Source organism: Anabrus simplex, chromosome 11, assembly GCF_040414725.1.
Source record: "Anabrus simplex isolate iqAnaSimp1 chromosome 11, ASM4041472v1, whole genome shotgun sequence".
Classification (NCBI taxonomy): Eukaryota; Metazoa; Arthropoda; class Insecta; order Orthoptera; family Tettigoniidae; genus Anabrus; species Anabrus simplex.
Window position 1 is genome coordinate 86742199 of NC_090275.1, and position 26574 is coordinate 86768772.

A 26574-nucleotide genomic window follows, 5' to 3' on the forward strand; every position below is an offset into this window, starting at 1 on the left:
GTCTCACAACTAGTCCCGTGTGCATCAGTGCAGCTGCATCGTCATGGTACACTATTACCATCCTCTATTGGATGTATCGTAGCGGGTCCGTCTGGCTGCGGAAAGAGTAACCTCTTAATAACACTCATTACTTCACGTCAGGGATTACGCTTCCAGAATATTTACATCTTCGCCAAGTCCCTTTATCAACCACTCTATCAATATCTGAAACAGGTTATGGATAGATTAAGTGACATTGGTATACAATATTTTTCTTTCTCCGCCAACCAGGATGTAATACCTCCAGATGAAGTACTACCATATTCTCTCATGATTTTCGTCGATGTTATAACAGAGCAGCAAAACGTAATTCAATCCTACTTTTGTATGGGACGACATAAGAACGTTGGCTGCTTTTATTTGTGTCAGACCTATTCACGTGTACCGAAGCAGCTTATCCGTGATAATAGTAACGTCATAGTGTTATTCAAAATGGACGAGTGTAATATGCGTCACGTCTACGATGATCATGTGAATACCGACATGACTTTCCAAGACTTTAAGAAGATCTGTGCTAAGTGCTGGAATAACAGTCGCCACGGGTTTAATGTCATCGATAAAGATCGTCCCCGGAACGAAGGACGGTATCGTATGGGGTTTGATCACTTTATCACTATTTAATTGACTCCTTCACCGAGCGAGCGTTTACTTGTATCCCTGCCGACGTCATGAGCAGACATTTAACGCAGGAGATTATCCGTGCACGAAACAATATTCGTCAAAAATATCGAGAACTTAAACGCTACCATGCAGATAGTGATCTACTCTTGCAAAAACATGTTGCCGAACCACTTCAAGCTATACTTAGGACACCTTCAAAGAAGAGTCTCCAGTCTGTTGGAACACAGACGACACCTTCAAAGAAGAGTCTCCAGTCCGTTGGAACGCAGACCGTTAAAGAAGAAGAAAAAGATGATCAGTTGTTTACTCCAGCCAAGTCGAAATCACCTCAGTTTCTAAGTACGACAGTTCTCGCAGAAACGCCAACGCGGCAGTCTGATTTGTACGCTGTTACCTCTACACCAGAGTTCAAGAGTTACCTTAAAGAGACGTATGGTGAACTCGCAGCCAAGTATGTTAAGAGATTATTTATGGGAAGAACGGATCGAACGTATGACGTTCGTTACGAAAATGATCGTTTCTACATTGGCAACACTACAGTAACACTGGACAGTAAAACAATAGTTGTAAAAAGAGTTCGTAGTGCAGTAAGTGAAGGTCTTCTCGAACTACTTTTTTCCTACATTCCTAATTCTGAGGTGTATACAGACAGTGATCTTGAGAAGTATAAATCCATCCTACGAGCGACAAATGCATACAGACGAAATTACGATTCTTCGGCGGCAGTAAATGCTAACAAGAGTTACAAGTACCGAGAAGTTATTTCTAAATTGTTCCCAACCCAGCAAAATATTCGTCACCTTTCGGCTAGTGGGTTGCGCACAAAGATGTGGATGCCTCGTGTAGACTATACCTACTGGAACGATCCTAACAAATTAGTTGAGCGATTGCTCTTGATCGATGCATCTCGCAGCGCAGGACATAGGGGACATGAAGGTCAGATTCGTGAAATAGAAGAACTACGCCGTGCTAACTTTATCGTGTAATGTCTCCGCGGAAGAAGAAAACATCTCCTCATGTAGAATAAGGGATTGCTCGTGAGTTGTACAAGACAGCCCGTCGACAATATCGTCGTAGACGAGTCATCACACGGGGAAATGATGATCTTTGGCAAGCAGATCTCGTAGAAATGATGCCCTACGCAACCAGTAACAGCGGGATCAAATATCTCCTGACTGTCATCGATGTCTATTCCAAGTTTGCCTTTGCAGAGCCTGTACGTGCTAAAACAGCAAGCGTTGTCACAGCTGCGTTCAATGCCATTATCAAGCGAGCGGAACGCTACCCACGTCTTCTTCAGACAGATCAGTGTAAAGAGATTTATAATAAGGAAGTTTCTACTTACCTGAATTCGCTTAACATTCATCACTATTCTAGGTACAGCAACCTTAAAGCGAGTGTTGTAGAGAGGTTCAACAGAACGCTTAAGACCATCATGTGGCGTGAATTTACTGCACGTGGTTCCTATCGCTGGTTAGACATTGTCGACCGGTACAATAACACCGTTCATCGAACAACTGAGATGAAACCTCGCGATGTTTGTGACAACCGCCTGCTCAAGACTGTGTACAGTAGAGTAAAAATAACAGACCAGAAACGACATCGATTCAAAACAGATGATTTTGTACGCATTAGCAAGCATACATCGCTTTTTGATAAGGGTTACACTCCAAACTGGAGTGCGGAAATCTTCAAGATTGATAAAGTGCAACTTACAAATCCAGCTACGTACTTACTTCGCGATCTTGCAGGACAGCCCATCAAAGGAGGTTTCTATGCTGAAGAACTTCAAAAAACACAGTATCCCAATAGTTACCTAGTGGAAAATGTTCTGTGTAAACGTGGAAATAAACTGTATGTAAAATGGCTGGGGTTCAACAACACTTTTAATTCTTGGATTAATAAATCAGCTGCTCTCTGCTCACCCGATTCTCCTTCCGATATCGTTCCCACGCCTCTACCCGTAAAAGGAAGCACGCACGTTCAGTCTGGCTATTTGCTCTTTAGACGTTCTAATGACCGCTTCGCTGATATATTACTGTCAAAACGGAGACTTGCTTGTTAATGTCGTAACTGAAAATGAAATTGACGTAGTTGCTGTCGGTATATTAGTAGAACTATGTAGGAGAAACAAGAAAATGTATTATATGAAGAAGAAAAAACTGTATTCTATGAATTATAAATCTGACTGTAATGTATTTGATACAACTTTAAATTTTCTATCCTTGTTACGATTTATTATCAGGAAAAACAAGGCTGATGATATTGACGTTTTTGTAAAATGTGAGAGGACTGAATTAAATAGTTTGGAACTTAATTATCATATATTCTATCTATTTAAATTAACAGAACATGTGCCAGAAGCTAGCTAAACTAGCTCAAGGCAACGTCCTTCTAATTGTCCTCAGAATAAATATTTTGCACACTCCCCATCGAGTTTTTTTATTTCAGTACCGCGCTCTCCTCTCTCCATGTAGCTATCTCCACTCCCACATCGTTCTCCACCGTATCCCCTCCATCCGTAGTCTGTAAAAGAGACACGCACGGTCAGTTCGTTGCAGTCTGCTTATAAGCAGACTGTCGACCAAGCTGGTCTTAGGGGGAGGGGTGAGGACGGCTTAGACTCATCCAACAACTCTCCCCCGACCAGGGGTTGTGTCAACAACCTCTAGGTCATAGTCAATGATCTAGAGGGTGTTGGCTCAAAGACGTCATTAATGACGTCATTAAAGGTCTTTGGTCTAATAGCGTCGTCGATGACGTCATGGTCGATCACCTTAACGGGACTTCCGGGAAGGTCAATGACCTTGACCTTATGAATATTAATGAAAAAACGGTACTTGGCCGCAGGGCGGCCTAGTCTATCTACTGCCGCTAAATTTCATAAGGCGTACGGATTTATGTGAAATTACAACAGCAAGAGAGTCATATTGCGAACTGAAAAATTACGACATTACAACACAATTGTTTTGCCGGAAGCTGGGTATACCTCAAAAACAATATTCCTTGGTGGTCACTCTAAATTATAGAAAGTGAAAAGCAAGAAAGGAAAATTCTCCGGAAGATACATGGTTCCACGAGAGAAAATGGATTGAGGATTAAGAGGAGAACAGCGGACCTCTACTCATTAACTGACAGGTTCACTGATGCTGTACGCAAGAAACGCCTGAAATTCTATGGACATATCTATAGAATGGACAGCGACAGACTCACCAAAAATTATTTAAAGTAATCAACTCAAAGAATGAACTGGCTAGAAGGAACTAAGGTGGACCTCCAAGAAATGAATATTACGGACGACATCATAGAAGATCGTGGAGCCTTTTGTACAATAGCAGCCAAGCATAAATTCGTGGAGAAATCGGTAGCAAGTTGTCCACAGAACGCAAGATGCAACACAGTGTAATCATGAAGAGATTTTGGGAAGATAAGAATGCCAAAACCATCAGGCCAACGAACAATTTCAAACGCGCTCTTTGAATGGGCATAAATAAGCAATAAGTCATTCCCATAAGTAACCGACTCATGACAATGCGAATCCAATGTGCTAACAATAAATATACAATAGTGAATGTACATGCACCCACTAACGCGGTCAAAAAAGAGAACCACAAAAATGATGCATTCTGGGCTAAACTTGAGAAAATCATGGCAAATATTCAAAAGAGGATACAAAAATTTTGCTGGGAGATTTTATCGCACAAATTGGTAAAGAAAAAGAACACCAGAAAACTGTTGGCAAATTCCCTGCTCAAAAATTCACCAACAAAAAAAGGGTTGAGACTGATTGAACTGTGTCAACAAAACAATCTTAAAATCATGTCAACTTCTCTGAGAAATTCACCACGGAAACAAAAGACCTGGAGGTCCCCCGTTCCAGGGATCGGTGAATTTCAAATCGATCACATTGCCATCTCTCATCCCATGCAGAGAGAGGTACACGATGCACAGGTACGCCGAGGAGCAAACGTCGATTCCGATCACTACCTAGTGAGAATAAAGGTAAAATTCACCCCCAAGAAAATTCACCATAGAGGCCACACATACCGAAGTTTGACACGACACAGATTGGAAACACTTATCTGCAAGAAGTGTGGGAAAGGGAACATGCAGGCACCTGGGGGAATTCCGCAACAAAATCATCCAGAAAGCTCGAGAGCAAATTCCCCTGAAAAAGAATACAAAACACCCTTGGTGGAATTCTGAATGTGAACGTGCACTGAAGGAACGAAAAGAAGCATTGCAGAAATACAACAGCAAGAAATCACCAGAAAACCAAACATATTTCAATGAAACTTGAAAACGAGTAGCCAAAATCATCGGGCAGGTAAATAAAAAACACTTGAAGCAACAACTGGACTCGACTGAAGATAACTTTCGTAACTACAACGTACGAGATTTCGACAGGGAATTCGGAGAACAAGTCCGTGGGTATGCTCCTCAAAACCCAGCTTTAAAAAGATCAGATGGAAAACTTGCACTCAGTAATCAGGAAAATTGTCAGGAACTAGCACTTTACATCGCTGATCTCATCAACTGTCCAGAGCCCCTCACAACATTCCCTCAAGAACTCCCAAGGCGCACCTTTCCAGACTCTCCACCACCGACAGAGGAAGAAATCCGCGGCCACATACTCAAACTTAAAGCCAATAGGACCTCCGGATAATACGGCATCATTGCGGGACTTCTGAAAAATCTTGGAACTAACTGCCTCAAGGAACTCACTTTAATCATTACTGATATGTGGCAATCGGAAGAATTACCTTAGGACTGGAAGTGCGCCCTCATCCACCCGTTACACAAAAAGGAAGATAGACTGACGTGAACAATTACAGAGGCATTACTCTTCTCCAAGTGGCATACAAAATTCTTTCAGCTTGCCTTTTGAAGAGAACGCAAGAACAACTTGAACAAAGTATTGGCGAATATAGACAAGCTTCCGCCCTGGTCGCTCGTGTGTAGCATTGAGGAACAAACCGGAAATCTGCATTTTTTTTTACTTCAGGAAAGCGTACGACTCAGTTGATCGACAGTCTCTCTTCGTTATTCTTGAGGAACTGGGGATTGATTCCAAGACCTTCAACCTCATCAAGGCAACACTCACTGACACTATCTCCAAAGTTAAATTCAGGGGGGAGATCTCTGAACCATTCCCGATTAAAACTGGCGTCCGGCAAGGTGACGGCCTATCTCTGCTTCTTTTCAACCTCGTCCTAGACAAAGTCATCCGCGAGTGGGAGAAGACATTGAAATACATGGGATACTGACGTCCCATACGACTAGGACGACCCAAAGACGGTATTGAGATATCCTGCCTCGCTTTTTCAGATGTCCTGGCCATACTGACAGATGATGAAATCACAGCCGTTAAACAAATTGAAACCCTTAGCGAATGTGCTGGAAAGGTTGGCCTTCAAATTTCCTTTGAAAAGACCAATTTCTTCCGCTCAAAACTTGACATCCAACATTTGAACACGACATATGGGCAAATCTACCCAGTACGACACTTCAAGTACTTGGGGGGAAATACTTGAACCAATTGGAGGCGAGAAGACTGCCAGAAAATTCGCCTACAAAAGTTTCGGAAACCTACTGTAGGGTTCACATCATATAAAATAAAAAGTGCTTGTCCCGCCATGCAAAGATCAGACATAATAATACAGTAATCAAGCCCGAAGTCTTATATGCCAGCGAGACCCTAACACTAAACGGGAAAGGTGTCCTAGAAAACACATTAAAAGAAGAATCCTGAGGAAAATTATCGTGCCCCGAAAAACAGAAGATGGTTATAGACTGAGGTCACGCAAAGTGACGGAAGAGCTCTCCAACATTGCAGCAGACATCCGCAAAAGACGTCTGAAATTTTATGGGCACGTCCGCAGACTGCCGGCAAGTAGACTGACACACAAAATTCTCACCTACCTAGAACATATAAAAAATATTCCATGGGTACTGGAAGTGAAGATCTGGAAAAAGCCCAGATGAACTCAACTGACACTGCGGACAGAAACTTCTATAGAAAAAATTAATGGATGGAAGGTGCAACCAGAGAACGAAGTGAAAAAGAAGACTGGAACAAAGTGGACATAAGAACGAAAAAGGATCCACGGAGAAAGGATGAGAGCTGTTTGGCAACTCAGAAAATAGAATCGTTAGAGCTTTGCGTGATCCATTGGGTCCATACGCACATAATAATAATATTGGCTTTACGTCCCTCTAACTACGTTTACGGTTTTCGGAGACGTGGAGATACCGGAATTTAGGAGTTTGAAAAAATATTTTACGTACCAGCAAATATACCGACACGAGGCTGACGTATTTGAGCACCTTCAAATACCACAAGCCTGAGCCAAGTTGGGGTCAGAAGGGCAGCACCTCAACACAATTATCTGAACATAACTGAACATTCGCATATTCTTTTGGAAAAACTAGTGTTAGTAAAAGTTCCTATCACAACCAAATGTGATACTCCTCACTATGCTACGGTAGACTAAGCAATGGTCCATTATAAACATTTTAATCATCAACGTTATCATCATTATCGTCGCCTAGTTCCTGTTAGAATTGTTATGTCTCAAGGTTTTATAAAATGTAAGACAAATTGAAGGTACATATGGCAGTGATGTTATTAAGTCATCGCAGCATCTTCTCAGATCAACCTTCCTGAACTCACTGTCAAAAGGATGTTCTGAAAAATGCAGTTCATATACTTTTCTGCCTAAATTAGAAGTGCATCGCTTGGGAAAGGACTACTGGCTGTTTATCTCCGGATGGTGCCCATAGAAACGCAGATGCATATTAATACACATCCACATAATGTTGCATGCCACTGAACAACATGAGACATAGTGTTATTTTAACGAGGGAAATATTTGTTATATGACTCTGGACATAGCGTTGTATACCACTCGAAAGAGCGTAACACAGAGAATAAACTTATCGTAAAAAGAGAATTTGACAAAATTGGACATAGTGTCGTATGCCTCCAAGGTACATAAATTCTTCTTTATCAATCAGCTAGAAGCTCACACCTAGCGGTAGTACAGATCATGTTACATTTTTCAAGTTTCCCAATTCTAATACAGAATATAAACTAAACATGAAATAGCAGACTAATAGTGACAGTAATACTATTTCAATATGAATTCATATACATTATTTATGTGCAGAGTAGCTGAGTGGACCTCATACCAGTCCTCAGATTCAGGTAAAATTCCCTGACCTGGCCGGGAATCAAACCCGCGGCCTCCGGCATGCTACTCCTACACCGCTGGACCAGCTTAGTTGAGTTAGGCTGTGAACAATGTAAAAATAGGATTTTTGTCGAGTATCATACTAATTAATCTGTTCATTAAAATGTATACAGAAATTGCTATGACTTAAGTTATTAGTACTTATTACCTTGCACATGAAAATGCTCGATATATGTTTAAAACAACCTCAAAGGGAATTTTTTGATAAGTTGTATATTTCTGTACTAGAGGTGAATAGATGTTTACCCAGCTATGTTTCTTCTTAAGAGAATAAGGATCACCACCCCCACCGTTACTGTTAAAAGGATGGGTGCCCAGTTGTACTTCCCATTAAAACAATATTCACCACCACCACCAATATATCAACACACCCACCCCCCACCGCACAGTGACTCTGAACTTCAGAGTGTGGGTTAGCGATCACGGGTCTCCTAGATGACTTCAGCATTGCTTCCACCTTGTTGTGCCAAACTCATCATTATCATCTTTCATATCCGACTTACCTTGATCAGCTCTTGTTCTCTGTTTAACCCAGGCCTTGGAAGTCTTTCACTTTGTGGATCGTTGGTTTTACTTAGCCAATATCATTATTATGTCTCCTGTGGTTAAATTTAACGAGGGATTTTGTATTGTTGTGTTTCTGTTACAGAATCAACAGAATCGCCCGTCCGCGAGGGAAAATTAAAACATGCTGATAAGTTCGATTCAGATTTCTTCAGAATACCAAGCAAAGAAGTGAACTACACGGACCCTACTACCCGAATCTTGCTGGAGAAGGTTTACGAAACTATTGTGGATGCAGGTAAATTAATCGATATATTAATGTTAAATAATATGATCCAGATCGGGCAGCCACGCAATGCCCTATGACGTTAAAATATAGTGCACTACCGCCTGAAGTTACGTACTGACGACAACATTAGCAGTGCCGGCCCGTTGCATTTGTGGTACTTGTTGTTCATACTTGAGCAAATTAACCTCACACTAATGTTAACGTTTAATATACCACGTGTTTATTTCAAAGTAATAAATCGAAAATTCTTATTTTTATGTTTTTGTTCTTACTCAGGGAAAACATAGGTTTAGGGGAGGTAGAAGTCCGGCTCCATGGCTAAATGGTTAGTGTGCTGGCCTTTGGTCACGGGGTCCCGGGTTCGATTCCCCGCAGGGTCGGGAATTTTAACCATAATTGTTTAATTAGCACAGGCGCTGGGTGTATGTGTCGTCTCCTGCTTCTCAACTCGGTAGTCGGCTATCGGTTGGTGCACACTGCCGCGTCCGTTGAATTCTCCCACAGACTTCTCGCAGCTCTCGGGGCTGCATCGTATTTCCACCTCCTGCCCACGCAGTCCGGCGATCGAGTATTCAGCTCCCTCTTCTGACGTCGATCCGGTCTCGAAATGGGTCCGGCATGTTCCCCAGGAAGTGACTCTGTCGTGACTCGACCACCATCACGACGCCAGAGCCAACATCACTGCTTGTAGGCTTCACTCGTATCTCCACGGCCGTCGTACCATCACGCAGAGCACTCGCTTCCTTCGCTGGGCCTCGAACTACGGACTCCACAACCGAGAGCATCACTTCGGACTGGGCCGACTGGGCCTTGTTTTTTTCTCGAGTTTTCCAAACTGGGCCTGAATCAAGGAAGTTAATTGTTCGAACATCGCTCTTACCCGGTCGCTATTTTCTTCCTTCGAGGTGTCGTCGAAGTCGAAACTGTCTGGGTCCTCCTCGTTGTCCAATAGATCCTGGCGCAGCATCGCTTGCAAATCCACTTTGCATCCCGCCGTCGGCAAACTTCGGGATGCCAGCGCTGTGTGTAAAGTCGCCACGGTCATCTGGTTGATCTTGATTTTCGAATCCAATTTATCGTCACCAATGTATCGTTCTCAATACGATTTTATGTGTGTAAATAAATATCACACAAGATATGTCCTCTTCTTGACTGTAAAAACCACTTTATTGTCAGTGAGTCCATTCCTTACAACACACAATTCCCACTCAGTTCACGGAACGATTACACAGTGATACACAATTAATTATACACAAGACTGCATCACTGTTAAGAAATACGCACCGAAGAAATTTACCGCCGACTCTGACAAGAACAGATGAAGATAAAGTTGGAATTAGAGAGGACAAATTAGGGCAAATATTCGTTTATAGACGTGGTTCAAATCCCGGTCACTCCTTGTGAGATTTGTGGTGGACAAAGCGGAGGCGGGACAGGTTTGTCTCCGGGCACTCCGGTTTTCCCTGTCATCTTTCATTCCAGCAACACTCTCCATTAACATTTCATTTCATCTTTCAGTCATTTTTCATTGCCCCAGAGGAGTGCGACAGGCCTTGGCAGTCGGCACATTTCCTATCTTCACCACTAGATGGGGCTTCATTTATTCCATTCCTGACCCGGTCAAATGACTGGAAACAGGGTGTGTATTTTCATTTCATTCGTTTGTAGAAAAGGGGAGATAGGGATTGGAATAAATTAGCAAGGGAGATGTTCAATAAATTTCCAATATTTTTGCAATCATTTGAGAAAAGGCTGGGAAAACAACAGTTACGGATTCTGTCACCTGGGTGACTGACCTAAATGCAGATCAGTAGTGATTGATTGATTGATTGATTGATTGATTGATTGATTGATTGATTGATTGATTGATTGATTGATTGATTGATTGATTGATTGATTGATTGATTGATTGATTGATTGATTGATTGATTGATTGAATAAGTCCTCACTGCACCATCAGAAGACAAGACTAACTACTAACGCACTCACTAACCTCTCGGTCTTTCTTTCGTTTTCGATGGGGGGAGGTCACAAAGACAGCTCCCCCTACTCGGCGATCGACACTATTCTACATTGCCTCTGACCTGCTATTAATTCTAAGGAGAAAGAGATAACAGGTAGGAGTGGGAAGTGATACTACAGGAGAATCGGTCTGTTTCCATAGCAGACATGCTACCAGGCACACTTTGTATTGGCAAAGTGGTATCGAAATTGTGCAGTGTAGTCCTATTACCAGAACACGGTGACTTTCTGCACGTATCAATGTCCCACGAACATGACATGCGGAAAACCTGTACACATTTCTAAACGTCAAAGATGTTGGGTGGGTAAGACATGTGCGCTACATTAATAAAAAAAACAGGTAAGGTAAGGGTTGTTCTGCCCGAAGGCAGGCCCGAACGTCCGCAGAGGTGTTCCTGAGCTGGAGTTTACGTGCGGTATGGTGGCCAGTTCCTTTCCGCTCCTCCATTCCCTTACTCCCACCAACAGGGCGTGGCGACCCATCCAACTCCTGACCACGCCCAATGTTGGTTAACTTCGGAGATCTCACGGGATCGGGTGTTTCAACACGGCTACGGCCGTTGGCAATCAAAAAAACAAAAGTATATTAAAAGTGTTCTCTCTCGCAAACCATTCAGAATAGGGCATATGGCCATGGGAAGCTTTTTGATTCAAACCATCGTTCCTGACATATCCCTGAATATTGACTATTCCTCCTGGAACATCCTGTAATATACAGTAATTTAAGGCCAAATGATAGTTCTTTACGGGCCGTATACGTCGTTCCTGAACCCTAGATTCTATATGGTTCACCTGTCTTATGGAGACAGGTGATATGTGAGCTACCGATGCCGGTGCTCCCTTCGGAGCTCCTCTGTCGTTCTATAGTGGGTGTATTCAGTTATGTATTGATAGGGTGAGATGAGGTCACTCTTCCGGGTGGCCACATCCTAGGTTACTTAATTATGTGTTAGTTTTTTCTGTTGTGTGATCCTTATTACCGTGTTCAATGTTAGGGAGTGTTAATTTGTGAATTGGGATTGTGAAGTTTGTGTAATAGCAGTTGACTATGATTATTGTTCTGGGTTGTGTAGTTTCGTCATTAATTATTAATTATTTGCATATGTGATTGGGTGTCCAGGGTAATGTCACATAATTTAGAATGAGATACTACATGAGCTCTTTATTACTGACAGAACAATGTTCGAAATCAGTTCCTCCAACCCAAATGTCTTGAAAAATCGACGAGGAATAGTAATACTTATTAATGTGAACATTACCGCATTTTATATTACGTGTCTTGTCATTGAAAATGAAATGAAAATAAAATTCCACAGCCTGTTTCCAGTCATTCGACCGGGTCAGGAATTGAATGAATGAAGCCCCATCTAGCGCCGAGGATGAGAATTGTGCCGACTGCCGAAGCCTGTCGCACTCATCTAGGGCAATGATTAATGACTGATAGATGGAATGATATGCTATTGGGGAGTGTTGCTGGAATGAAATATGACGGGGAAAACCGGAGTACCCGGAGAATAACCTCTCCCGCCTCCGCTTTGTCCAACTTAAGGGCGGTAATAATAGCTCTTTTGAGATTTTGATTCTGAATCAATATTATGCAATGAATCTTCCACCAAAGGATCAATATTACACACGTATTACAATTAAATAGAAGTACGGCGCGATTATACAAAAAAAATTGTCCCAGGCTTATTTTGGTTCTGGCCGAGGATTTAAGACCGGACTTCATTTACCAAGCGAATTGGTCATGCCGGTAGGATTCGCAACTGTGAGCTTGCATTCGGAAGATAGTGGATTGGAGCCCCACCATCAGTTTCCCTGAAGATGGTTTTCCGTTGTTACCCATTTTCATACCAGGCAAATGCTCGGGCTGTACAATCGCGACCAAAAGAATTCCGGGTGCAAAAGGAAACAGGTAACGTTTGGGCGAAGATTTTGGCCAACCCTGAGGATGAAGGAGAAGTAGCCAAATCAACGTCACATGTGTTCTTCTTCCACAGGGTGTGGCTTGCGACAGTAGAGGAGCAAAGACAGCTCAACTCCCGGAAATGAGTCAGCACTTTTTCTGCAGCGTCAGCAGGTTAACAAACCGTGACGTTACGACCACGTGCTCTTGTTTGTAAACAAAGCCACGTGCTATTGTTTGTAAACCAAGCCACCAAGAGAGCATCGCTAACTTCAGTGCTGTCATCTTTGCGGCACTAAACCTCATGACTGCCAACTTATGCACGTGGGCGCGCGAAATTTGAATAATGCGTGCTTTTTTGACAGCTGTTAAGATGACCACGTGAGCATGGTAGGCTAACCTAAGTAAATGGTTATGCTTTATTGAATTCGGGGGAGTAGGGGCTTAAAGAGGTAGTCCTATTTTCCCTTCCAAAAATAGGGGATGGAGAGATGTCCTCTCTTGGTAGTCCTCTACCAAAAAAAATAATGCCCGGCTAAGAAGCCAGGCACGGCCACCCCTCTCTTCCGAGAGAGTGGCAAAGAATTGGCCTTTTTCCAGTGTTTTCATTCCCCACCCTAAAGGGGAGATGCGGGCCACCTTGAAGGTAACGCCTTCACCCTGGCCAGGAGTTTCGGCTGGTTGTGGAAGGAGCGATAGGTTAAAGAAGGGGTAAGTGGAAGTAATGAGTAAGGAGGTGTGCGCGGATATTATTTAAATACCGGGGATGTTTGTAAGAAGTGAAAATTCAGAGGAGACATTGTACAATGAGGTGATGAGGAGTCGGATGAGATCGAGAGGAGAAGATGGTTGAAGGAAGTAGCTAATTGGGGGTAGGGGTGGACTGACGGGTTGATGGGATGGAAATAGAGAGGCTGTGGCCGGCCGGGGGCGAGGCCGTGTGTTGTTGGGGGATGTCTAGTAGAAGGGTGGGGTGGGGAACGAGATGCCTCTACTTTGTGAAGGTGGCGGTATATATAGGCTTCACGTTGGATGAGGCGCTGTACATCATCGGCTGTGGGGAGATGTAAGCGAACGTGAGACGTTGGACCGTTGCTGTTCTGGATTTTGAAGGCTCGACGGGCAGGGACGCCGTCTTTCTGGAGTTCCTGGAGTACTTCTTGGTCGGTGATTGAAGGGTCAACGCCACGAATAACACAGCTGTACAGAGCGTTAGAAGACGGTGGTGGCTGCGATGATGCGGCTGCTGTAGAGGTTGTGGCAGGTGTGGCAGGCGTAGCAGATGCCTCGGCTTCGGCACGGAAAGATGCTGGTGGCGGTGGAAGGACGGCTGCTGCGACGTGGTAGATGCTGCATCAAGTTGCGGATGTGATATGTATTGAGGACTAGGTTGTGCGGGTGTTGAAAGTAGAGGGAGAGTGGAAGTCATAGTTGTTGAAGGATGGGACGTTGCTGCAGTTGTGATAGGAATGAGGGAAAGGTTATGGACAGATGTCGTGGTGGTAGTGGTGGTGGTGGTGGCGGTAGTGCAAAAATAGGACGAAGACTGTTGCTGTAGTGTCCCCGGGGATGGTGCGGCTGCAACGGGCGTGGTAGGTGCGTCATCAGGTGGCTGTGATTGTGTGTAACACGGACTAGATTCCACTGTGTGTTGCTGTCGATATATATACGCGCCGTTGCTGATAAGGTTCAGGACTTCGTCTTCGGTGGGGAGCTGTAGACTGACCAGAGGTGTTGGAACCGGGCCGTTCATTATCCTCGACACGTTGCAAGCTGAGACGCCCTCTGCGTGGAGTTCGCTGAAGATATCGTGGTCAGAGTAGGCAGGATTAACGTCGACAATGATACAGCTATACATGATGGGGAGGCCGACTTCCTACTTGGTGTCAGCCGATTTGCTTTTTTAGTGCGGCGGGGTGCTAAAATAAAGGTGAGGAGCCACCCAGCCGATCAAAAGAAGAAAACGTGCCGTGGAATAGTGAGCAGTTCACACTATAGAGAGATCGATTCTCCTGTGATGTATTGTGCATGGAATTGGCACTGCGCACTGCCTTTTTATTGCATCGGTAAGCGGGTGGGAGGTGCGCAGATCGATGTCCGAACCGCCCTCCCACATCTCGACGACGTCCCCGGCCAGATCCTCCTTCCCCACTTCACCCACAAACCCGTTTTTCTCCACCCACTTCCGGTTACCTTTCATCCCCACTGCCTAACTTTGACCTCCTCCGTCTCCTCCTCACATCGCATGCGAATATCTCCTTCTTATTCCACCTCCTAGCAATCCACATTTTCCACACCCTCGTGTAACACAACGCTTTTTTTCACATCCTGGCACTCCACATTTTCACTCATACCTAGTTTGAATCTTCTCCGTTATACAAAAATGTACCTTAACCGATGAAATAAAAAAGCAGTTGTCCCCTACTTAGACATACACACACTTCCTCTCCCATGTCCTATTTCTTCACATCCTTTACCACCTCCTCCTCCCATCACCTCTACCTAACCCGCCCGCATCTCCTGGCCAGAGAGAGGGAGTAACCCCCTAGGTGGCTAGCCCCTCCCCTTCAGGGTGGGGAATGAAAACAGGAAAAAAGGCCAATTCTTTTCCATTCTCTTGGAAGAGAGAGGTGGCCGTGCCTGGCTTCTTATTCGGGCAATATCTTTTTGGTAGAGCACTACCAACGCGGTAGACCTGTACAGAGAGAGCACATCCCTCCATCCCCTATTTTTGGAAGGGGAAAGGGAAAATAGGACTACCTCTTTAAGCCCGTACTCCCCAAAATTCAATAAAGCATAACCATTTACTTAGGTTAGCCTGCCATGCTCACGTGGTCATCTAAACAACTGCCCAAAAAACACGCATAATTCAAATTTCGCGCGCCCACGTGCATAAGTTGGCAGCCATGAGATTTAGTGCCATAAAGATGACAGCACTGACGTTAGCCATGCTCTCTTGTTTAAAAATGGCAGCTGTCAGCTTGACAGCTGTCATAAAAGCACGTGGCTTTGTTTACAAACAAGAGCACGAGGGCGTAACGTCACGTTTTGTTAACCTGCTGACGCTGAAGAAAAAGTGCTGACTCATTTCCGGGAGTTGGCTGTTTTTGCTCCTCTACTTGCGACGTTGCGCACTCTGAGGTCATTCCCAACTCCATTTTTCGGGGAAATGATGAAGATACTTCTATGGTTAAACATTCTGGCTATACTAGCTTTTCCTAAACAGGGAAAACAATTAACTGTAATTTAATTGCGTTGAAGTGTGCACGATATAATCCCACCCCAATATATGGCATTTAATTGCTTGATCAGCGCTGGCAATAACGTCATAGGAACGGTTTTCCAAACGCCCTTGCTTCTCTGATAATCATAATTATTTAATGCCAGGTTATTTTTACTTTGGTTTTGAGGATAAAATTATAATGATTATTATTATGTTTAATGTTATTATTATTAGTAGTAGTAGCATTTAACAGGGCCTATATTGACGAAAATAAGGGCCACTCTATCGTACAGTGGTTGAGAGCGATGCCATTTGATAATGAAGCCTTTAATCGAGACCGCTAATATTTCAGCCAGACTTTGCACACAGAATTACAGAGAAACTGGAGAATTTTATCCTCAGTCAGTTGACATATACATTACGTATGTTGCCTTCAAGGAGCCATGTGGTTCCTTCGTTCATTCCCTTCTTCCTTCATTGTCGATCCAGTGGGATGTACGTGCAGGCGGGGAAGCACGTATCTTCCCCTTCGCGTGTGTTTCGTTCATGCTACATTTCCTCGTGCTTCGTTTTCTCCACCTCCCCTCACTCTTCAGATGTGTGCATGTGTTAACGCGTCGAATGGATGTGAACGATGAGAGAGAGTGTGTAAGCAGGTAGTGGGTCGTTCGGAGGGCTGAACTGATTTCTTGCCTGAAACGAATATTTCTGGCCACGAGATACTAAATATTTCGAGTGAGCCTTCATTAAGGACACGGCTGCTACCTTCTCAATCCCAGCCCTCCATAGTTGAAAAACTTCGAAGTGTTAGTGCGACGTTAAACAATTGAAAGAACGACTGGGCGGGACGCAGCAGCAATCCCATCTATCGGAGATGAGTGGCAGCAGAAGATACAAATCACATCACAATAATGATCAGTGTAATGTTATTGTTGATCAGTTTTATGAGCTTTCGATATCGTAGGCCTTCACATTTAGTTTTCTTCCAACTCTGTGATATTAGGACATTTAATTTAAAGGGAACCCTTCCATCTTTCATGGCTCCCTCTTGTCTTATTCTTCTAGCGATCGTTCCTTTACGATTTTGTCTCACTTATTATAATCATCTTCACATTTTTCCTTGTCGATACGGACCGATGACAACGCGGTTTTACACCTTAAGACAACAATGACAAAAACCATCGCCATTTAACAGGGTAAAACAATATTTCCATATTTATAATGCTTGGCGCTGATAGGGACTAAGTAACAAAAGTCTAAATTCATTATTCTCTTATCTAGTCGGTACGGTAAAACTGTATAAGGCATAAATGATTGGAACTTGTATTCTCATACTTTTGTTACGGTATTTTATGCACCTTCCGCTAAACTACGATTTCATCCAGCTTGAATAAAAAAATATTTCCATCCTAGACTGTAGCTCCTTATTCCTAGACTTTACATACCGAATTTCATTAAATTCGGTTCACCTATTTTCTCGTAGTTCGGCATTGATACGGACTTAGCAAGAAAAATCGAAATTCATGAATATCTCTGTTATCATAGTCGATGCGGTAAAAATGTATAAGACATAAATGGCCGGAAATGTCATTTAACATAATTTTAGATACGGTATGTAGTATTTATCGACAGGTCAATTAATAACATTGTGTAATATCAGTGTGTTTACTTTGTGTATGCAGCTAGAAAGGTATGTATGTATTTCTAACAATTAGCATTTTACTATCAGACTGATAAGTACGTGTGAAAATTCTGAAAAAAAGAAAAATCCAAACAAAGTGAGTACGAATTGTGTAGGTTAGATCGTTGCCTACGAGATAATCACGTAGGCAACGGTTAGATGAATACAAATAGTAGTGAATACACTGTCACCTACAGACAATTTCAAAGTAAGGGAATACTATCGCCGTTGAACTATCGATTCACCGTTTCGCAAATTCTCCGCTATGAATTCATGTGTAAAATGTGGTAAAACTATTGGCAAACGGAATAGTTCATAGAAAATTAAGTGCAGAGCATGTCAGGGTTGATACCATAGTAAGCATGCCGATTTAACAGAACAGGACGTGGACATAAGAGAATCGGAGGGACGGTTATGAAAGTGAAAGATATTTGTTGTTGTCGGAGAGGTTATGGGCTCTATTATTTCACCCAGCCACGACACTTATTATCGTGACATTACACTTATAATGCGAAATCATACGCAATTATTCTCACTACGAAAGTCACACGCAATTAGTCTCACTACGAAGGTCACAAGAACAGAGTTGAGCATCATGTCTATGTACACATCTTAAGTAGCGAGAAACATAACAAAGGAAGTGCGTAGAAGCAAAAAACAGTGGAAGCAGGAATATGTAACCGAGCAAACAATAAAAAGACAGTAATTTACAAATGAATATGAGAATCATCCAAATATTGATTGAAAACATGTATTATAGCAGGAGACATATCGGTAAGCAAATAGGAGACATTGGTGGGGAGAGATTTCTGAAGACTGATAAGACGAGAAATAAAAGCCGGACGAGAAGAATCATACACAGGGCATTGGATTAATAAATGATTTACATCAGCACTCGGAGTACCACATAGACAGGAGGAGTGGGGGGGGGGAGAGGTTAAAGCGATTTTTATACAGAGGAGTAAGGGCATGATTAAAGTGAAGACGAATAATGTTTGTATTGTGACAGCGGGAATAGTTAGCCTTCAAATACCAAGGATAGGGAGGAATACAAGGCTGGATATTGTAATAATAGCGACCTTTATGCGAAGCTGATCGAGTCCAATCTCTTTGCCACTGACGATAAGCAGAATTTTTAAGAACAGGGTAAAAATCGGGTAGAGAAACTGCAAGTTTAAGTAGGGATTTTCCATCACGAGCAGCTCGCTTAGCGAATAAATCCGCCTGTTCGTTCCCATAGACACCTATATGACTAGGGATCCAGACGAAAGTGAGAACCACCCCAGATTGATGCAAGGTATAAATGAGACTTTTAACATAATACAAATACCAGTTAAAAGAAAGATGAGAGGACATGAGCGACTGAACGGCACTGAGAGAATCCGTATAAATAGCTGCTTTAGGTATAGAATGATGCTTAATGTACATGAGAGCTTGACGAATACAAAAAGTTCCGCAGTGTAGATAGAAAAGTCACTAGGTAAACGATAGAGTTCAGCAACATTGGTATTGACAATATAGAACGCTGCTCCAACGCCGGAAAAGTTTTTTGAGCCGTCTGTATATATGTTGACGCCGGAATCACTAGGAGCAAAACGTAGTTATTTAAAAGGAGGGCCAGTCAACGAAGAACCAGGAATAGAAGAGGAAAAGTAAGATGTAGGGGAGATAATGATAGAAGGGACAAAAAATAAACAGTCAAAATGCACTGAATAAAACGGAGGAGAAGGAGTGCGTAAGATAGCATTTTTATATGAGAGAAGAAATTGATATGCATACAACAAAGCAGGCATCTTACGACGGCGGGCATGTGAAAGAAGGAAGTATTCATCTAATAACTGCAATTTAGGAAGCAATGGGTGTTGAGCCAGGGCAAATCTTTTAAGTAAATATTTAGATGTTATCATTTTACGGCGAATTGGAAGAGGGAGCTCACCGGTCTCAACAAGGAGAGCATTAGTAGGGGTAGACAACAGTGCTCCAACACAAGTTCTCAGGGCTTTACATTGTATAGTATTTAAGTGGTTAAAAAAGAATCCGCCGCAGTATCTATAACATGCGCACAGTAGTCGAGTCTAGAGCGAATAGTAGCGGACTGAGCTGTGCCAGGATCAGCACCCCATGATCGTCTAGTAACTGCTTGGAGAATTTTAATATGCGTATCAGAAGAATTACGTAACTGATTAATATGAAGTTTCCTAGATAACGAGCGGTCTAGCATGACACCAAGGTATTTATGGGAGGAACAAGAAGGGATGACATGAAAATCGAAAACAAGTGGCTCAGAATTAAACCTATGCTTAGAGGTAAAAAACATTGCACAAGCGTGGAAAGTTGAAGACCATGGAAAGTAAGCCATGTAATGACTTGCTCCATTAGCTGATATATATAGTGACGACACACATCGACATTACTATGAGAATAATGAAGAACTATATCATCAGCATAAAAGAGAATGCGAGCCTTTTGTGTAACCAATTGTTCAAGTTTACTCATATACAGGGCGAACAGCAGACCACTTAAAATGTCTCCCTGAGCAACACCGACAGATGACAGACGGCAAGGAAGAGAAGAATAAGCGGATTTAAGTGAAAGTTTCCGATAAATAAACAAATTACGCAAGATGTGGAGAAAATTAACAGAAAACCCTTTCTGTGCGAGATTAGTCCAGAGAAGATGAAGTGGTATGGAGTCAAAGGCTCCTCGTATGTTCAAAAAATAGCAATAGTACAATCCTTACGAATTTGCGCTAATAAGATATCTATTGGATTGGGACAAAGGAAGGAAAGAGGAAGTCGGCTGGTTGAATTCTGCACTGACCATAATTTAGTCCTCGCCAATACTTGGTTCAAACACCACAAACGACGGCTGTATACGTGGACGAGACCTGGAGACACTGGAAGGTATCAAATAGACTTCATTATGATTAGGCAGAGATTCAGAAACCAGGTGTTGGATTGCAAAACTTTCCCAGGAGCAGACGTGGACTCTGACCACAACTTGTTGGTCATGAAATGCCATCTGAAGTTGAAGAAATTGAAGAAAGGAAAGAATGCATAAAGATGGGATCTAGACAAGTTGAAAGAAAGGAGTGTGATGGATTGTTTCAAGGAACATGTTGCACAAGGACTAAATGAAAAGGCCGAAGGAAACACAGTAGAGGAAGAGTGGAGAGTCATGAAAAATGAAGTCAGTAGGGCTGCTGAAGAAATGTTAGGAAGGAAGAAAAGATCAACTAAGAATCAGTGGATAACTCAGGAGATACTAGACCTGATTGATGAACGACGAAAATACAGGAATGCTAGAAATGAAGAGGGCAGAAAAGAATACAGGCGATTAAAGAATGAAGTGGATAGAAAGTGCAAGGTAGCTAAGGAAGAATTGCTGAAGGAGAAGTGCAAGGATGTCGAAGGCTGTATGGTCCTGGGAAAGGTAGATGCTGCATACAGGAAAATCAATGAAACCTTTGGAGAAAGGAAATCTAGGTGCATGAATATTAAGAGCTCAGATGGAAAGCCACTTCTAGGGAAAGAAGACAAAGCAGAAAGATGGCAGGAGCATATCCAACAGTTGTATCAAGGTAACGATGTAGATAATTTCGTTCTGGAACATGAAGAGGCTGTTGATGCTGATGAAATGGGAGACCCAATTTTGAGGTCAGAGTTTGACAGAGCTGTGAGTGACCTAAATAGGAACAAGGCACCTGGAATTGATGATATTCCCTCTGAATTACTGACTGCCTTAGGAGAAACCAGCATGGTAAGGTTATTTCATTTAGTGTGCAAGATGTATGAGACAGGAGAAGTCCCATCCGATTTTCGGCAGAATGTTGTTATACCTATTCCCAAGAAAGCCGGTGCTGACAGGTGTGAAAACTACCGCACTATTAGTTTAGTATCTCATGCCTGCAAAATTTTAACACGTATTATTTACAGAAGAATGGAAAAACAAGTTGAAGCTGAGTTGGGGGAAGATCAATTTGGCTTCAGAAGAAATGTAGGAACACGTGAAGCAATCCTGACTTTACGTCTGATCTTAGAGGATCGAATCAAGAAGGACAAGCCCACGTACATGGCATTCGTAGATCTAGAAAAGGCATTCGATAATGTTGATTGGACCAGGCTATTTATGATTCTGAAGATGATAGGGATCAGATACCGAGAACGAAGAATTATCTACAACCTGTATAAAAATCAGTCTGCAGTGATAAGAATCGAGGGCTTTGAAAAAGAAGCAGCAATCCAGAAAGGAGTGAGGCAAGGCTGCAGTTTGTCCCCTCTCCTTTTCAATGTTTACATAGAACAGGCAGTAAAGGAAATCAAAGAGAAATTTGGAAAGGGAATCACAGTCCAAGGAGAGGAAATCAAAACCTTGAGATTTGCCGATGATATTGTTATTTTATCTGAGACTGCAGAAGATCTCGAGAAGTTGCTGAATGGTATGGATGAAGTCTTAGGTAAGGAGTACAAGATGAAAATAAATAAGTCCAAAACAAAAGTAATGGAGTGCAGTCGAACGAAGGCAGGTGATGTAGGAAATATTAGATTAGGAAACGAAGTCTTAAAGGAAGTAGATGAATATTGTTACTTGGGTAGTAAAATAACCAACGATGGCTGAAGTAAGGAGGACATAAAATGCAGACTAGCACAAGCAAGGAAGAGCTTTCTTAAGAAAAGAAATTTGCTCACTTCAAACATTGATATCGGAATTAGAAAGATGTTTTTGAAGACTTTTGTGTGGAGCGTGGCATTGTATGGAAGTGAAACATGGACGATAACTAGCTCAGAAAGAAAGAGAATAGAAGCTTTTGAAATGTGGTGTTACAGAAGAATGCTGAAGGTGAGATGGATAGATCGAATCACGAATGAAGAGATACTGAATCGAATTGGTGAGAGGAGATCGATTTGGCTACATTTGACGAGAAGAAGAGATAGAATGATAGGACACATCTTAAGACACCCAGGACTTGTTCAGTTGTTTTTTTAAGGAAGTGTAGGTGGCAAGAACGGTAGGGGTAGACCAAGGTATGAATATGACAAACAGATTAGAGCAGATGTAGGATGCAATAGTTACGTAGAAATGAAAAGGTTAGCACAGGATAGGGTGGCATGGAGAGCTGCATCAAACCAGTCTATGGACTGATGACTCAACAACAACAACAACACAACAAGATATCTATAATTAAAATATTAATAGCATCTTGAGCACAACGACCTTTAAAGTAGGCGAATTGATATTTTGGAACCAAATTACTCTATAATATTCAAGAGACCACAGAAGTCATTGAAGGAGAATTTTTAAAAAAGTCTTGCGGATTCACGAACCAAGGACAATACCTCGAAAGCTGTTAGCGTCAGTGTGAAGTTGACAAGGTTTTGGGATAGGCACCAAAAATAAATTCATTCCAAGAGGTAGGAACAGAAGTAGTGAGAAGTATATTATTATAGAGAGCTAATAAAGCTTGTTTAGCACGTAGAGGGAGGATCCGGAGCATATCGTATGATATATAATCAGGGCCTGGAGACGAACTCTTTGCGTTATACAAGGTGGCCTCAAGTTCAGAAAGGTGTATAGGTTGGAGTAATACAGAAAAGCGGGAAGAGCAAGGAGACAGGGGAATAGTAAGGTCGGGCACGACATAATCAGGAGTGAGTGAGTTGAGAAAGATAGATGGATCTGTGGAGGGGTGACAGAGGGTGGAATGTATTGAGAAGCTCGGGTAAGTGAGCGAATTGCACTCCATAATTGAGAAGACGAAGTATGAGCGTTTAAGAAGGAAAAAGGATCGCCATGCAGCACGGCGTTTAGAAAGAAAAACTCGTCTAGCGTAAGCTAATGTTTTCCTATATATACGAAATAAGCGGCGTCGTTTAAGAACGAGATGATGGCACTCTGAATCCCACCATCGTGAAAAGGAAGAGGGACGAGCAGAGTGGGAAGAAATAGGTTAATAGGGATGGTAAAATCGAGAAAATCTTGTATAAATTGAAAGAGAGTAGAAAAGGACAACATAGTATCCGAAATAAGCTCAAGACGATGGGTAACATAAGAGATAAAAGATACTCTATCAAAGTGACGGAGGGAGCGAACATTACTGATACATGTAGGAGGGGAAGAAGAACTAGGAAACTTACCAAGACCATACGTAAGAATAATAGGGAAATGGTCGCTAGAATGTGTATCAGAAAGGCGATGCCAAGTTACAACCGAAGCCATTGCAGGACGACATAATGATAAATCCACAGCACTTGGAGGAGAGCCGGCAGGAGTGAGGCGCGTGGGAGAACCATCGTTTAAAATGACGAAGTCGTGCGATTCAGAAGCAGTGAGAAAATAAGGACCCAGGGAAATATCACTACTGCTTCCCCACACGGAATTATGAATATTGAAGTCCCCTAAGAGGAGAAGCTCGTTATGAGAAGAAAATTGCTGTAAGAATCGACACCATTGAATATGAGAAATAGAAAGAACTGGAGGGCAGTAAAGGATAATAATGGAAAGGCGATTATATGAGATACCGATAACAAACGTATGGGGTATACAATAGGAGATATGAATACGTTGATAGGATAAACTATGGTGAATAAAACAACTCCACCGAAACCAACATCATCACAACGCTCAAAATTAAAGCCATTTAAATAAAACTCAGTGGATGGGGAAATCCAAGTCTCCTGTAATGCTATAATGAAAGGGGAAATTTTATTTATCAAAAATTGTAAGTCATACCGTTTAGAAGGAATACTCCTAGCATTCCACTGCAGGATTCGTAGCATCTAAAGAGAACATAGTGTGCACACAGTCACAAAGCTTATAAAGTGTAAGTGCAACATGTGGCTGGTCCCCTAATAATTGAATAAGTTGTATAAATAGTTGATGAATACCACTTTGGAGATGAGCCTTTTGGCGTAGCACAGGGGAACTAGATGATTGAGAAGGAGCTGAAGGGAAACACTGAGAATTACGGGACGTAGACGGAATAGGGGACGGGGAGAATGAAGATGAAGTGGATGGAAAGACCGAGGTATGTGAAGACACTGGAGTGGGTCTGACGAGATTAAGATACCCAGACTTATCAAAACCAGGTGTTGGAATGGGACGGGAATCTTTCATAACCACCTGAGTAAATTTACGTTTCCGGGGGGTTTCCACAGGTGAAGAGGAACTAGTAGAAGGAAGAGGTGGAAAATGATGGGTATTATTGGACATGTTAAATTGGGTCGAGGGTATTCTAGCAGACGCCTCGGAAAAGGATAGATTTTCTGTACACATAAGCTTTTTAAGGGCAGTTTGCTGTTGATGAGTAGGGCAGTTTGATGAGCCATTATAATGTTCCTGATGACAGTGAAGACATCTGCGAATATTTTCCTGACACTCAGATGTAAGGTGATGTAACGCACAATGCCCACATTGGGGTGACTTAGCCTGACAGTTTCTGATCGTATGTCCATATCGCAGACATTTTGAACATATAATCGGAGAGTATGAAAGGGTGAACTTCTAAATGCCCTTGAAACAAAGAGACGTATTGAGGAAGTGTCTGAGAGCGAAAAATAATCTAGACTGTTCCAGTAGGAACGTAGGTCACTCCACTGGGCTCCACAACCTTACGATTAAGCCGCTTGATCGATTTGACCCGAACATCAGATTTGAGGTATTTAAGAATGTTAGAATCAGAAACGTTCTTTTCCAAACCGCGTATAAGTCCAACGCGAAAGATATTGTTATTTGCTTTACGTCGCACCGACACGGATAGGTCTTTTGGCGACGATGAGGGAGGAAGGGGCTAGGAGTGGGAAGGAAGCGGCCGTGGCCTTAATTAAGGTACATACCCAGCATTTGCCTGGTGTGAAAATGGGAAACCACGGAAAACCATCTTCAGGGCTGCCGACAGTGGGGTTCGAACCCACGATCTCCCGAATACTGGATACTGGCCGCACTTAAGCGACTGAAGCTATCGAGCTCGGTGCGAGAGATATTGGAGCTGGGAATATATGCTTTCAAAGAGCGAGTTGCAAGTATTGAATGACGTAGCAAGGAATTAGCTTGGATCGCGGAACTAAATTCCACCAATAATCTATTTCGTCCTTTGGGCGTTATACCTTTCACAAAAATAACATTATCGTAAAACAATCGCCCATGCGGCATGGGATGTAGCCCACCAATGTTTTTTGACTTAGTCCATTCAACAAAGACAATAAATGGACCAAAATGAGTCTGTTGATAAACCTCCAACTCTACAAAAGAAAGTCAGTTGTTTACAACGTTAATTTAGTATGATCAAGAAACTGGTTTAAGAGTGAAATTATATTGGGTGATGGTTCAAATAATAAACAATGAACACTTATTGGTAAAGGTATGTTCAATTTGATTTTTTTGCTAGTTGGTTTACGTCGCACCGACACACATAGGTCTTATGGCGACGATGGGACAAGAAGGGCTAGGAGTGGGAAGGAAGCGGCCGTGGCCTTAATTAAGGTACAGCCCCAGCATTTGCCTGGTGTGAAAATGGGAAACCACGGAAAACCATTTTCAGGGCTGCCGACAGTGGGGTTCGAACCCACTACCTCCCGAATACTGGATACTAGCCGCACTTAAGCGACTGCAGCTATCGAGCTCGGTGTTCAATTTGATTAATTGCTTAAATGAAATACGTTGAGAAGATGAATATTGAGGGCATTGAAAGAGTAGGTGGTTACTATCGCCGTTTGGATGTCCACAAATACAGTATGAGAGGTTAGAAATGTTAAAGCGGTATTTGTATGCAGGCGCTAATGCGTGGTTTAAAACGCAATCGTATAATGCTAATGATGTGTCGTCGGGTATAGGAGCCGTTTAGATACCACGGTTTCGTTGGAATATAGGTTTGCAATTGATAATAGAATTTCCCTTTGGTACTTGCAGTATGTTGCCATAAATTCTGCCAAGATTGCCGAGCATCATGTTTGATAATTGGAAAATAATCTGTAAGAGGTATTTTTATCTGAAGAGGATCAGATAAGGAATTATTCGCTGCTTTCGCGGCTAGATCAGATT

General features: G+C 42.5%; 1 protein-coding gene across 2 annotated transcripts in view; it reads left to right on the plus strand.

Annotated features, from left to right (window-relative positions):
• The window catches only part of LOC136883507 (fatty acid synthase), an 830097-nt gene that overhangs the window by 125979 nt on the left and 677544 nt on the right, over positions 1-26574 (plus strand). For both annotated transcript variants that reach the window (XM_068229677.1, XM_068229680.1), the window contains exon 3: positions 8563-8715. In XM_068229677.1, coding sequence (XP_068085778.1) covers positions 8563-8715 — 153 coding nt within the window. The remainder of the gene's footprint in view (positions 1-8562; positions 8716-26574) is intronic.